We start from the raw sequence: 14,429 nt of genomic DNA, 5'->3' as shown, positions 1-14,429 counted from the left end.
ATCCTAATCTGACATCTCCAAAGTCCATCTTACCTTTCTAGATTTCCCTAAATGTTGATGTCCTTTCTTTACATTACCTTGTGAGGGAGAAAAAAAGGTACATAAACTCTTTATAGAGTACTATGTCTACTTTACTGTACACGAGACCCATGGAAAAGGTTTAATGTTTCCATGCAGTTTATTTCACCTAAGTTAAACTGCATGAAAACATTAAAAAACTCTTATCTCCCAAAATCGTTTTTAACTGGACAATGTTAAAAATTATTTTACATTCAGACTCACAAAACAAAACAAACCCACAATTACTTTAGTCCTAAGGCATATACTAACAAGTGTTGTTGTTTGGCCACACCCACAGCATGCGAAGTTCCTGGCCAAGGACTGAATCCAAGCCACAGCAGTGACAACATCAAACCCTTAATTAGCTAGGCCAACAAGAAACTCCCTGAAAAGTGTATTTCAGATTTAAATATTTCCAAATCAAGAAAAATGGTAATACCCTGAATTAATTCTAAGATCTACAACAGAAAAATGTTTTAACACCAAGACTGTGGAACTCAAATACCTTTTTTCAGGTCAATGTATAGACAAAAATCTTCATTATCAAGTTTGAATTTAAATGCAAAGCTTCAGGAGTTCCCATTGTGGCTCAGTAGTAAACGAATCCGACTAGGAACCATGAGGTTGTGGGTTCAATCCCTGGCCTCGCTCAGTGGGTTAAGGATCCCGAGTTGCTGTGGCTGTGGTGGAGGCGGCAGCTGCAGCTCTGACTAGACCCCTAGCCTGGGAACCTCCATATGCCGCAGGTGCGGCCCTAGAAAAGACAATAAATAAATAAATACATAAATAAATGCAAAGCTTCAGAGACTGAAAAACTCAAAAATTTTATCAATGACTGGAAACTAAACTGGTGTAAGCTTAATTTCTTTGGAATTTGCGCTATGATATTCTTAGATAATTTTTCGACATGAGATAGTTTCATTACTTCTAGTGAAAAGTCCTTGAAATGTTCCCAAATTCTCCTTTTATTCAAACACAAAACCTTTGAAACTTAGTATTTTTTTTCTTAAACGAAATCAGGTTAAGTGTTGATTAAATTTAATTTTAGGGCTGAATGTTAAGACCTCTTACTTTTCATGAAATCAAATCCAAATAGATCAGATAAGCAATCTGCTCAAAAGTGTAACATGAATTAGAGATAAAGCCAGATCTTAGAAATTGTAGTAAGTTCCAAATACAATGTGCTTTTCATTATTCCACATTAAAAATGGTTTCATAAAGGAGATTAGAGAATTACTGAAATGTTCAAAAATGAAGATATTAATGAAATGTTATTCTTACATAAAATACCTACTTCAGCCATCTCTTCCTCTTCCTCTTCCTCTGAAGTCACCTCTTCTGTTGTGCCATTCTGAAAAGGAAAAAGAGTTTACCAGGACTATGCAGAACAAATAAGCACACGCTGAGTACATCAGAAGACTTTAAGGACAAACTATCAATCATCCGTCACTACAGTTCCACTAACACAGCTTTGTAGAGTTGAAACATTTAATTTCAGCTTTGATTTGACAAATCCTATTTTTTGGCTTTTTAAAAAGAAAGAATTTTGAACAATTCCACTTAATAGATGCCTTAGGAATTAACAAAGGGACTCAAACATAATTTTATAACATATTCTAATTTAAAATACGAAAACCGGAGTTCCCCTTGTGGCTCAGCAGTAATGAACCTGACTAGTATCCATGAGGATGTGGGTTCAAACCCTGGCCCTGCTCAGTGGGTTAAGGATCTGCATTGCCATGAGCTGTGGTGCAGGCACAGATGTGGCTTGGATCTGGTGTGGCTGTGGCTTGGCCGGCAGCTGTAGCTCTAATTGGACCCCTAACCTGGCAACTTCCACATGCTGCAGGTGCAGCCCTAAAAAAAAAAAAATTAAATACGAAAATATTTTATACATACAGCTATGTGTATAAGGTCAATGACTTCTTTGACTTAAATACTCCAAACCACGGTTCCTTAATGTATCTATCTTTTGAGCTTTAAAAAGCCTCTTTCCATAAATTCTGCTGTCTCATTTTAAAAGATCATATACACTACAAACTAAAAATTATAAAGTCATCACCATTTTCCTAAAGGGCTATTTTCCTTTATTCTTCCTCTTTTTTTTTTTTTTTTTTGCTTTTTCAGCTGCACCTGTGGCATGTGGAATTTCCCAGGACACGGATCAAATCCGAGACGCAGCTGCTACTTACCACAGCTGCAGGACCCTTAACCCAGTGAGCCAGGCTGGGGATGGAACGCCACAGACACAAGCCAGTTCATTAACCCACTGCGCTACAGCAGGAAGTCCTATTTCTCTTTTCCACAATGTTATTTACCACAGATATTTCTGTATGAGATACAATAATCATTCCTGGTGGGATTTTAGAAAGGACCTTTGTAGCTAGTTTTTTCAAGAGTTCATAAAGACAAGTTTCCAGAACACACAGTACATAAAGTTAGTAGGATTTTTTTTTCCCCAGAAATTCTTTCTGTATTTGTTTCCAACCACAGCTGGTAAGGATCACGTTCATATAAGAGGCCTATCTTGATGGCCTCTTGTGTGAGAACCAGAGAGAAAAGACAGAACCGTCTGATGTAATTCAATGTAGCAGCAAAATGTCTCCACAGTTTTCTCTTCCTTTTACTCAGGAGTTGGAAAGTCCACCTGCCAGCACCTCCCCCATTCACACGCCACAGGCAGAACACTGCTGTGTGAACCAGAAGGGGACGGCCACAGCAAAAAAGACTAGTAATTGCTAAGGACCTTCATAACAACTGGTATTGGTCAATGGTATACTTCATCTATAAACGAGCAGGAATCACAAGATACTGAAAAAAAGGAGCACTCTGAAAGAAAGGCACCAAGCTGAACAAACAAAAGAACTGACCTGAAGCATTACTGAATAAAACAGAATAAAACAAAAATCTAATTGGAATCTTTGGGAGTAACTGAGAAGATACTGCATCCACAATTATGTAAAAGACAAGACAGTTCTGGGGAAATCAGAAAGACCCCCCTCCCGAAAGAAAAAACAAAAAAACATAAACTCAGAAGGGCCAGAGGGCACAATGAACTTGAATGAACAAAACATTTATGATTATTAACACAACCAAACTGTGACATTCCCTTTGATGGGAGGAGAGGGGTAGGTGATGAACAAAGTTACAGAAAATGGAGACAGGAATCAGAGATGTAATAGCCACCAGGCATTCATTCAGAAGACAAGAGAAAGAAAGAGATAAAAGTTGCCAAACTATCTAAGGCCTATCAGAATATCAAATGGCTCTGAATACCCCAAAAGAATGTTGAAAAGTATAACATACTTCACAGTTAAAGAGAAAAACCCCATCAAGTTCCAGAAAGAAAAAATATAGAAAAAGCTATGAATTACACAGGCATCAGACTTTTCATCTGTAACAATAAATGCCAGAAGGAAAAAATGTAAAGAAGGTGAAAGAGACTCAATTATAAACTTAGAATTCTATATCTAGCTCCATCAGGATGGGAGCCATACCTGCATTTATTCACCACTGGATCCTCCGCACTTAAACAGAATACACAGAGTACTTTATACTGAGTCAGAGAGATATTTGTTAAATGAATAATAAAAATAGACACTGAATATTCAAGGAACATTCTCCATACATCTCCACAAATCCTTTCTAGGAAAAAAATAGACATTATTCAGGAATGTATTTCAGAGAGGGGCAACCATGGAACATACACAGCAATAAGCAAAGACAACAGTAGTATCAACGGTTAAGTCTAAGCAATGCTGATAATGCAGCTGAAAGGTTATAGGCTATATTCTCTAACCACAATGAAAAACTAAAAAACCCCAAAGCCACCTGGCAATGTTAAAAAAGTTTTTTTTCTAAATAATTCTTGACTTTAAGAAGAAACTGACCCTCATGCTCCCGTAATCCAAAACCTAAACATTTATGTGTCCAGAGACATACTTGCATAGAGGTACCCTGTCCTATGGACAAGAATGATCATGCTTGGAGTTCCCATCATGGCGCAGTGGTTAACGAATCCGACTAGGAACCATGAGGTTGTGGGTTCGGTCCCTGCCCTTGCTCAGTGGGTTAAGGGTCCGGCGTTGCCGTGAGCTGTGGTGTAGGTCGCAGATGTGACTCAGATCCTGCGTTGCTGTGGCTCTGGCGTAGGCCGGCATCTACAGCTCCTATTGGACCCCTAGCTGGGGAAACTCCATATACCGCAGGAGCGGCCCAAAGAAATAGCAAAAAGACAAAAAAAAAAAAAAAAAAGAATGATCATGGTAGCACTATTCCTAATAGCAAATGGGAATTAACCCAAATATCAATAAGCAGACAAATGGATAAATGCTATAGTACAAACAATGAAATAAATTCAGCAATGAAACAGAACTATAGCTATACACAATATAAATGACAAACAAGAAAGAATACATAGGTAGTATGACTCTTACTATGAAGCTAAAAAACAGGAAACACTAAACCATATTGTTCAGGGGTACACATATGAGTGAAAAAATGTGCAATGCAGAGCAAAAGACAAACAAGAAAGAATACAAATGTAGTACAACTCTTAATATGAAGCTAAAAAACAGGAAACACTAAACCATATTGTTCAGGGGTGCACACATGAGTGAAAAAAACTAGAGAAAAGTAAGGGAAGGATTAGCATACAGGGGAATGATCATCTGGAAGGAGCTGCAGAGGAACACTGCAGTGCTGGCAATGTTCTATTCTTCACCTGGGTGGTGGCCGGGTGGTAGTTCCCAGGTATTCACTGTAAGTACTGGTTATACTAAACTTATGTTTACAGGTTTTCAAGACATACTATTCAAAACTTTTTCAAAAAAAAAGAAGAGAAATATGAGCAAGATATTAAATCAAACTACCTAGGACATACAAACTGTTTTTTAGGAAGTATACTAAATTTTTAAATCTGTGGAATAAAGTCAAAAATCACTCAGAAGAAAATGAATACCATTACAACATGTTTGTTAAAAAAGCAATTTAAATCACATTGATCCAATTAATTAGAAAAGGAGGAGAAATGATTAAGCTTAGAGCAAAAAATGAAAAACATGCTTAACAAATAAAACTAAAGGCTTATTCTTTCAAAAGACCATTATAATTTTTAAAAAGCCTCTGACAAAGTAATCGAGATAACTTGGGAGTTCCCAATGTGGCACAATGGGATCGGCAGCATCTTGGAAGCGCTGGGATGTGGCACAGTGGGTTAAGGGTCTGGTATTGGCACAGCTGTGGCTTAGGTTGCAACTGTGGCTCGGATCCGATCCCTGGCCCAGGAACTCCATATGCCGTGAAGCAGCCAAAAAGGAAAAAATTTTAAAAGATAAAGAAAACTTTAGAAATGAAAAGATTATAACCACAGATGAAGATGATACAAAAAAAGTGAACACTGTGCACATCTTACAACAGCTTCAAAGATGGAGGTGAAGTTACCAACATTTTAGAATCTAAAATTACTAAAACTGACTGAAGAAAAGGAAAATGTGAATAGATTAATGCATTGAAGAAAAAAGTGGAGCAGGCTCAAATATTTGTTAAAATAAGGGCTTCTCAACCTTAGAACTATTGATATTTTGGTCTGAATAATTCTTTGTTGTGAGGAACTGTCCTAACACTTCAGGATGTTTAGTAACATTCCCTCTACCCACAAAAACACCAATAACAAACTCCTCCAAACTGGCCAGCTGTGACAACCAAAAAATATCTCCAGATATTTCCACATGTCCCATGGAAGGCAAAACTGCCCTAGTTGAAAACTGATTTAAACTGCTTTAGATCTTAGAAAAAACATACAAAGCTTCCCAAGCCATGAGATTACTTAATCCTGAGAGCAAAATGAAACAAGAGCCTAAAAGGAAACAGACTACACTACGACTTCACATAATCAGAAAAATCCAAAAATAAAATAGCACATCTATTGTGTTCCACCCCCAATCTATGTAAGTGAGGAATGTTTTTCATGAGAATGCAGGATGATTCAAAATTAGGACATTTCATGTAATTAACAAGTTATACTATATCCCTAACATGGAATTACATGCATAGTCATGAAAAACAAGGTAAACCTACATGGACTGTGTCCACAATATATTGTTTTTTGTTTTTTTTCTTTTTAAGGCTGCACCAACGGCATATGGAAGTTCCCAGGTTAGGGGTCAAATCAGAGCTGCAGCTGCAGGCCTACATCACAGCCAAGGCAACACCAGATCCAAGCTGCATCTGCAATCTATGCTTGTGGCAATGCTGGACCCTTAACCCACTGAGCGAGGCCAGGGATCACACCTGCCTCCTTAAGGACACTAGGTCCAGTTCTTAACCCATGAGCCACAATGAGAACTCCACGCAATATACTATTAAGTGAAAAACATTAAGTTGTAGACATTCTAAAGAAGGAAAATAGAACACAATATATTTTTCTCCCCTTTCCTGAGGCTCCACTAGAATTACAATGAAGAATAAACATTGTACAAACACACAATGGTAACAAAAAATAAAAGGAGGCTACCAGCAGCAAAAAGAACTCATTCATGTTAGAAGACGATAGCAAATGGAAAAACAATAATTAATGAAGCAAACAAGTATAGCCATAGGTTAGGGGATAATCAGGGAGCTAATCTGTACCAAAGCACTCTGGAGGGGCTCTAGACACTAAGACACCAAGCACACTAGACAGCAGGTGTAATGGAGAGGACTGAAAACATAAATTAACCAAAAGCCCATACAGAGAACACACTGTCCAGCCCTCAAACGCACTGCTCTCCTTAAGCAGAATCCAGGCAGACATATCTACCTCAAGCAAGAGATTTTAAGATTTCATATCCAGAGAAACCAAACAGTTCCAGCTATCATTTATGATTATATCAGGATATAGGAGTTAGGGGACAGAGGTTGGAAGTCAGCTTAAATTGTCTCCTAAATCCTATCAGTTGACAAGTTTTGGCCACAAAGAACTCCCAATCAGCCTTCCAGTACCTCTCTCAAATACGAATGAAAAAAAGAAGGAAAAAATATGAATGAGCAACAGAGAATAAACAGCTATCTGAGGAAAGTCTTCAAAAAGAAGAAAAAGACCAAAATAAACTAGAAAAAATTATTAAAGACTTACTAAACTTATTAAAGAGAAAGAGATGCTAGGAGTTCCTGTTGTTGCTCAGTGGCTTAAGAACCTGACATAGTGTCCACTGAGGATATGGGTTCAATCCCTGGCCTTACTCAGTGCATTAAGGATCCAGTGTTGTTGCAAGCTACAGTGAAGATCGTAGATATGGCTTCGATCCAGCACTGCTATGGCTGTGGTATGTGCATGAAGCTGCAGCTCCAATTCAATTTGACCCCTACCTTGGGAACTTCCATATACTGCAGGTGTGGCCCTAAAAAGAAAAGAAAAAAAAAAAAAAAGGGAGAGAGGAAAAGTATCAAAGTGACTTCTTAAAGATACTTTTGAATACATTACATTGATAAAACACAAATAGGATGCTATGAATAAGGAATAATCAGAGAACAAGAAAAAGCTCTTAGAACTTGTAGTTTCATCCTTGGAGAGGACCCCCAATGAACCACACCTTCCTGCATTTATCCCTTATATGAACCCCTCCCATTATCAGTTTGGGCTGGCTCTGTGACTTGCTTTAGCCAATAAATGTGGTAGAAATGACACTGGGACAGTTTCAGATCTAAACATTAAGAAAGCCTGGCAGCTTCCACTTTTGTGCTCTTAGAAGACAAAAACAAAAATTCTGACTACCTTCCTAAAGAAAGAGAAGCTACATGAAAAAGACACTAGGATGACGAGATGCCATTTGAGGAGAAGGGCCACGTGAGGAAACAGCGAGGCACTAGACATGGGAATGAAAAAGCCATGCTGGACATCCCACTGCTTTCACATGTCCAAACGGCCAATTCTAGATGTTATCTGACTGCGCAGTGAGATTAGCAGAAAAACTGTCCAGCTAAGGCTAATCAACCCACAAAATCATAAGAGATAGAATAAACTATTGTTTTAAGCCATTAAATTCTAGGGTTAACTGGTTAAGCAGCAATAAAAACCACAATAAAACTTAAAGTTATGACTATCCAAATAAAATTTCCGAAGTCTGAAAGATAAGAAAAATGTTGTAGAATTTGAAATTAAGACAAAAAGATGGAATAAAGTGATAAGAGATATAAAGACTCAAGTGAGGAAGTCTAACATCCCATTAGTAGGCATTCCAAAATGAAAATAAAGAATGGGATGAAGAAAGTTACCACAGGGAAAAATATGAGAACATTTACTCAAAAAGAAAGATTCAAGACTCCAAATCTGAGAAGGTCCATCCACAATGAGTGCCCAACAACAATGGGAAAAAACAAAAAACAAAAACTCCACAACTCGGTACACTGTCTTGGTATTTCACAACACCAAGGAAAGGACAAAGTCCTAAAAGCTTCCTGAAAGTCATGCAGAAATGACTTAAGAGTCAGAAAGGCATCAGGCTTCAACACCACCACTGACTAGAAAACAATAGCACAATCTCTGAAATTCTGAGGGAAAATTATTTTCATCCTAGAATTACATATTCAACCAAACTATCGCGTGAAGGCAGAATGTAATAGTAATTAACACTTATGGGCATTTACTATGCATCAGGCACTACTTTAAATGATCTACATGTACCAACTCATTTAATCTTCATAGCTCCCCCAAAATATAGGTGTACTACCATCTCTCCCATTTTGCAAATGGGATATTGATGTACATGTTACCAAGTAATTAGCCCTAGCTAATAAGGTAATGTAACTAATAAGCATAAACCTACGATAATCTGACTGTAGTCTTTCTTGAAAATTCAGAACTCAGAAAATTTTCTACCCTTTTATGTTGTCTTAGGATTTTACTTAAGCACTCAGGCAAATTAAGAAGAGGTAAGCCAGGAAAGAAGACACAGAATCAGGAAACAATGGATCTACTCCAGCAAAGGAGACAAGAAAAATTTCAAGATGACAGCTGAAAACAACCCGCCAAGACTGATGCAGAAGAACCAAAGGCTCTAGACGAGAAAGTGATCTCACAGAAAACAGACAGAACACAACTTTTTAAACTAAGACACTATTATAAGGAAGACAATGCAAAACAAAAAAAACTATAACTTCTTAAATTATCTCAATAGAACACTCTACAAAGTCCTAATGATAAATAGTGATTATTCATATGACTAAATATAATGTTTTAGGAAGGGGAGGTGGGTGGGTAAGTGGGTGGTATAAGAGCTAAATCTTTATTACAGTGCAAACTCAAAAAATTATGCCTAAATAGGTAAATCCAGAAATCCACAGAAGTTAGAGGTGGTGATGAGCCAGTGGGTATTTCCGCTGCTTTGAGTTAGGCCTTAAGAAGCACAAATGGGCATACAGAGATGGCACTCCAGGTGAAGGTAAATGAATAAGCAAAAGCAAACAAGTGCAAAAGCAAGGGACAGTTATGGAAACCAGGAATACTAACAACAAGAAGGTGGTGGGGAGGGGGCGTCAGCTGTTTGCCTGTCAGAGTAAATACCAGTAGCTCCAAGGAATGAAAACGTTATTTTTCGTACCTAAAACAAAATAAACAAAACAGTTCAACAGGAAAACAAAAAGTCCTAAATAGCTGTATTAAAAAAAAAAAAAAAAAACCATCCTATTTTACTTTTGTTTGAGATATTTACCTTAACTCTTAAACACTAGAGAATTTTTACTTTACCTGACCCGTGGGTAGTGGTTGATCTAGCATCTCAACATCCAGGTGCTTAGGAAGGTTATATAGTCTGCAGAGTTCACATATCAACCACTTCAATTGCTGACGAAGCTACAAAACACATTTCAGTAAGTAAGCATTATGTTAAAGAGCCCTTAGTATATATGAATAATGCTACAACTACTGCAACTAATCCAGTAGGAAGTGAAAAGTTTATTACTGCTCAATTATAGCCTGCAGATAAAATAACAGTAATTAAAAAATACTTTAGGGGCTGCTATATAAGAAAGTTATTATGGCTTTAGTGTAACCCCCTACAACTGATACCTAACAGAATGACATCAACAAAAAGGCAGGGAAGGGGAGCTCCAGGTATTGTCTAGTTCTCAGTTGTTATTTTTTTTCTTAGTAACTTAGAAGAGTACATTAATACATTAATGACGCTACAAAAAAACAAGGCAGTGCTGTTGCACATGGGTTATAAAATTATATATTCCACAGTCATTCATTTAAAAGTATAGAGGCACATATGGTCTAGCAGACAAGAGTCTAAGAATCCAGGGGATGCTGGATACAGTATCCAACATGCTGGGTTTGAGCCTTCCCAACCATAAAACAAGGAAATTAAAAGCTTATAGCAATAAAGATTAAATGAAATCTTCTATGAAAACACTTGACACTTACTAGGCTCTTAAGTATTTGTCTTTAAAAAAAAAAAAAAATAGAGCAAGAAAAAAGACCTCACCAGGAAAACTCCAAAGAATAACTCAAGTTTCCATTTTTAAATCCAGATTTGTTTTGTAAGCACATTTACTTTAAGCAAGTAAGCAAAGTAAGTTATTTGCACAAACATATTTCGCATTGTTTAAAAAAATTGTTTTCAATGTATAAGTTTAGCAATTACGGTATAAGAAGAATAGCCATTATCAGTAGACTTGACTGGGAGCAAGAAAGGCAACTTACATCACTTGGTCAGGAACAGTTTCCTGGATGTCTCTAACCAAGAAAAGAGATGAAGAGAAAGAAGCAGGTTTATGAAGGACTAAGGAAAACAGACACAGAATTAGAATGGGTTAAACAAAGCAAAGAACAAGCCTTTCCAAAGTGGACAATTTTCCTCAAAAATGAGAAAAGTTGAACAGTAATTAGTATCAAATAATATCCTCAAGCTTAAAAACTAGCAAAGCCCCACTGTGGATTTGTTAACCATCCAATAAACTCTGTTTCATGCTAAGTAATATTATAAAGATGAGGCAGGGTGACAGAGATGTGGAGTCAACTCAAACTCCTGGTTCAGGAAGCGCTCAGAACCACTGAGGGAGGGGCAGAGTGTGGTGGAATCAAGCAGTAAAAAAACAGAGCAGTAAGTATGCCGTCTGGGAATTTCGACCTTACATTCTCCTGCCAAAAAAAGTTTTTGAGGGATGGGAGGAAGAAACTAAGGCAATGGGGAAGGATTTAAGAAATTCGGAAGGTATACAGATAGATCTTAGAAATTTACTAGATGGGGGGAGGGCTGTCAAGAAACATTACTATAAAAAAGAACTCTAAGATGGTTCCCAGGATCAGGCATGGGTAACAGGTTTCATTATTTCATTTTGCCCCATTCACAATCACAGAGAGAATTACTGAGGGGAAATATGGGGATGGTGAAGTACTGAGAGGTAGATGAGTTTAAATTTAGATCTAATCATTTTGAACAGCCATGTCACATCCGAGTGAGATCCCTGGATCTACAGGATATATAGACAGATAATAGGTTTCAAACTCAGGAGATAAATTTTAGCTAGAGCGGAGTTCCCGCCATGCTACAATGGGTTAAGAATCTGCCTGCAGTGGCTTGGGTTGCTGTGGAGGTATGGGTTCTATCCCCGCTGCAGCACAGTACAGGATCTGGCGTTGCCACAGCTGCAGCAGAGGTCACAGCTGTGGCTCAGATTCAGTCACTGGCCTGGCAACTTCCATATGCTATGGGTATAGCCATTAAATAAATAAATAAATAAATAGCTAGAGATACAGACTTAGAAATCACTGGAATATAGGCCATGACTTTGACATCGGGAGTAGAAGAGATTACTTGGAGAAAGCAGAGAAGAAGAAAGAGTCAGACCATGGAATAAGAGCTCAGAGGACACCAAGGCAAGGTAATAAGAGACAGAAACAGGAGACAGTGATCTGATGGAAATCATTGTTAGATTATTAGTTCCCAGAGGACAGGGATATGACTTGTCTTTTGTACCCACCACTTACCACGGAGCCTGGCATAGAAGCCTGGCAATTTTTTTAAAGTTAATTTTTTATGTTCTACCACTAATAGTTTCCTGAATCCACCCCAGATTTAAAAAAAAAAAATTGTATAAACCAACATAGATAATAGATTTTTTAACAATATTGTATACAAAAGGGGCCAGGTTACAGACAACATGCTATGCTTTTTCACTTTAGCCTATCTTGTGAAGTTGTATGTGCTCTTGTGGAAAGACTGGCTGCACTCTTAACTACAACATAATATTCTATCATAAAACTATACAGTAATTTTTATTTAACCAGCTCTTTATTAGTGGACAACAAGTTTGTTGAATGTAAGAATGTTTCAATAAGGAAACAATCAACAGGAAAAAAAATGCTGCAAAAAGGCAGACTTTAGTGAGTCCCGTTATGGCTCAGCGGAAACATCTGACTAGCATCCGTGAGGACGCAGATTCAATCCCTGGCCTCGCTCAGTGGGTTAAGGATGCAGCATTGCTGTGAACTGTGGTGTAGGTCAGGTCACAGACGCAGCTCAGGTCTGGTGTAGCTATGGTTGTCATGGAGGCTGGCAGCTATAGCTCCTATTCGGCCCCTAGCCTGGAAACCTCCATATACCACAGGTGCAGCCCTAAAAAAAAAAAAAGGAAAACTTTGGGACTAAAAAAGAGGTCCTGAATTTGGCAACTAAAGATAAAAATTTTAGTACAACAAAGAAGGCAGAATCTAGATTATAATGAATTAAATGAATTAAAGGTGAGGAAATATAGCTTATTCTATCAAAAATGGATTATAAGATAACAGGGAAAGAGTATAAGAATGAGGGGTGAGTTTTTTATGTAAATAATTTACTTTTTAATATAACTGGACCCAATCTTACATTCTATGTTATTTTACTTCATGAGCATTTTTTATGGAATATTTTAGACTACTATTTATAATAGTAGCAGTCTCTACTATTATAAAACTTGTACATTTAGATCATTAGAGGCCAACTGCCTAAAAGGAGGCAGCAGTAAGGGGCTGTGTCTAACACTCTTTACCAGTTGCCCTTCCCTGCAGATGTGAACATGTGTCTCACTTTCATGGTTCTAAAGACCCCTTAACTTGTAATACTCTATAAACTTAGGTCCTTCTGTTCTTAATTTTAAGAACAGATGTGTTTAAACCACCTATAATTCAGTGTAACAAAAAATGCTGAATTAAGTCTCCACCTTCCTCAAATGGTTAGTTCTCCGAATACCATTACTACAATAAACTATACTTTCCTTACTGAGTATTTTAGCACAATTTAACTTATTCTAAATTCTCATTTGCATGACTCTTGAACTTCTGCCTTTATCCAGTCAGTGTATTGTTTTATTTAATATCTGGCCTGGCAAGTCTCACACTTTTTTTAAAATTTCATTATTTATTATTTACTCTTCCAAACAAACTTTAGAGTCATTTTGCCAGGTTCCAAAACAAAACAAACAAAAAAACCTGTTGAAATTGCATTCAATTTATAAACTAACATGAAGCTGTTGAAATAACTGACACATTTGTAATATGGAGTCTGCCCATCTAGGAACATAGTAGTCAAGGCTTTCATTCTACTCAGCCAATTTTTGTAGTTTTCTTGATATAAATCTGGCACATTTAAGTTTATTTCTAGGTATTTAATTTTTTTAAATTTAACTGTAGTTGTCAATAAAATTCCTGTCCACTGTATTTTCTGATTATAGCTGATATGTGGCAAAGCTTAATTTTTATATAACAGAACTTTTAACCAGTCATCTTAAAAACTGCTTTTTCGCTGACTCCTCTGGATTTTTTTTTTTTTTTTTTTTGCATTTTAGGGCCACACCCGAGGAATATAGAAGTTGCCAGGCTAGGGGTTGAAACGGAGCATAGCTCTTGGCCTATGCCACAGCCACAGCAGTGCAGGATCCCAGCCACGTCTGTGACCTACACCACAGCTCACGGAAACACCCAGATCCCCAACTAACTGAGCAAGGCCAGGAATTGAACCCGCATCCTGATGGATACTAGCCCATCGGATTCGTTTCTGTTGTGCCACAGTGGGAACTCCCTGGATTTTTTTTTTTTTAAGGTAAACAATCAAGTCGCCTGCAAAAAATTATTGGTATTTTTCTATAAGGTCTTTATGACCTCATGGAAAAATGTAATGATTTTTTTTTTCCATTTCTTGGGCTGCTCCTGCAGCATATGGAGGTTCCCAGACTAGGGGTCAAATCGGAGCTGTTAGCCGCTGGTCTACGCCAGAGCCACAGCAACATGGGATCCGAGCTGCATCTGCAACCTACACCACAGCTCATGGCAACACCAGATCCTTAACCCACTGAGCAAGGCCAGGGATCAAACCCACAACCTCATGGTTCCTAGTCGGATTCGTTAACCACTG

General features: G+C 37.6%; 1 protein-coding gene across 4 annotated transcripts in view; it reads right to left on the bottom strand.

Moving 5' to 3' along the window:
* UBE2Q2 (ubiquitin conjugating enzyme E2 Q2) overlaps positions 1–14,429 on the bottom strand; it is a 60,538-nt gene that overhangs the window by 32,009 nt on the left and 14,100 nt on the right. For 2 of the 4 annotated variants that reach the window (XM_047794956.1, XM_047794958.1), the window contains exons 3-4: positions 9,785–9,889; positions 1,355–1,411 (exon numbers count right to left, since the gene is read on the bottom strand). In XM_047794956.1, the coding sequence (XP_047650912.1) occupies positions 1,355–1,411; positions 9,785–9,889 (162 nt within the window). The remainder of the gene's footprint in view (positions 1–1,354; positions 1,412–9,784; positions 9,890–14,429) is intronic. The other 2 variants (XM_047794960.1, XM_047794959.1) reach the window with 1 other exon arrangement.

This window comes from Phacochoerus africanus, chromosome 9, assembly GCF_016906955.1.
Source record: "Phacochoerus africanus isolate WHEZ1 chromosome 9, ROS_Pafr_v1, whole genome shotgun sequence".
NCBI classification, from domain to species: domain Eukaryota; kingdom Metazoa; phylum Chordata; class Mammalia; order Artiodactyla; family Suidae; genus Phacochoerus; species Phacochoerus africanus.
The sequence above is the reverse complement of the archived record's forward strand: the minus strand, read 5'-3'. Positions and strand labels throughout refer to the sequence as shown.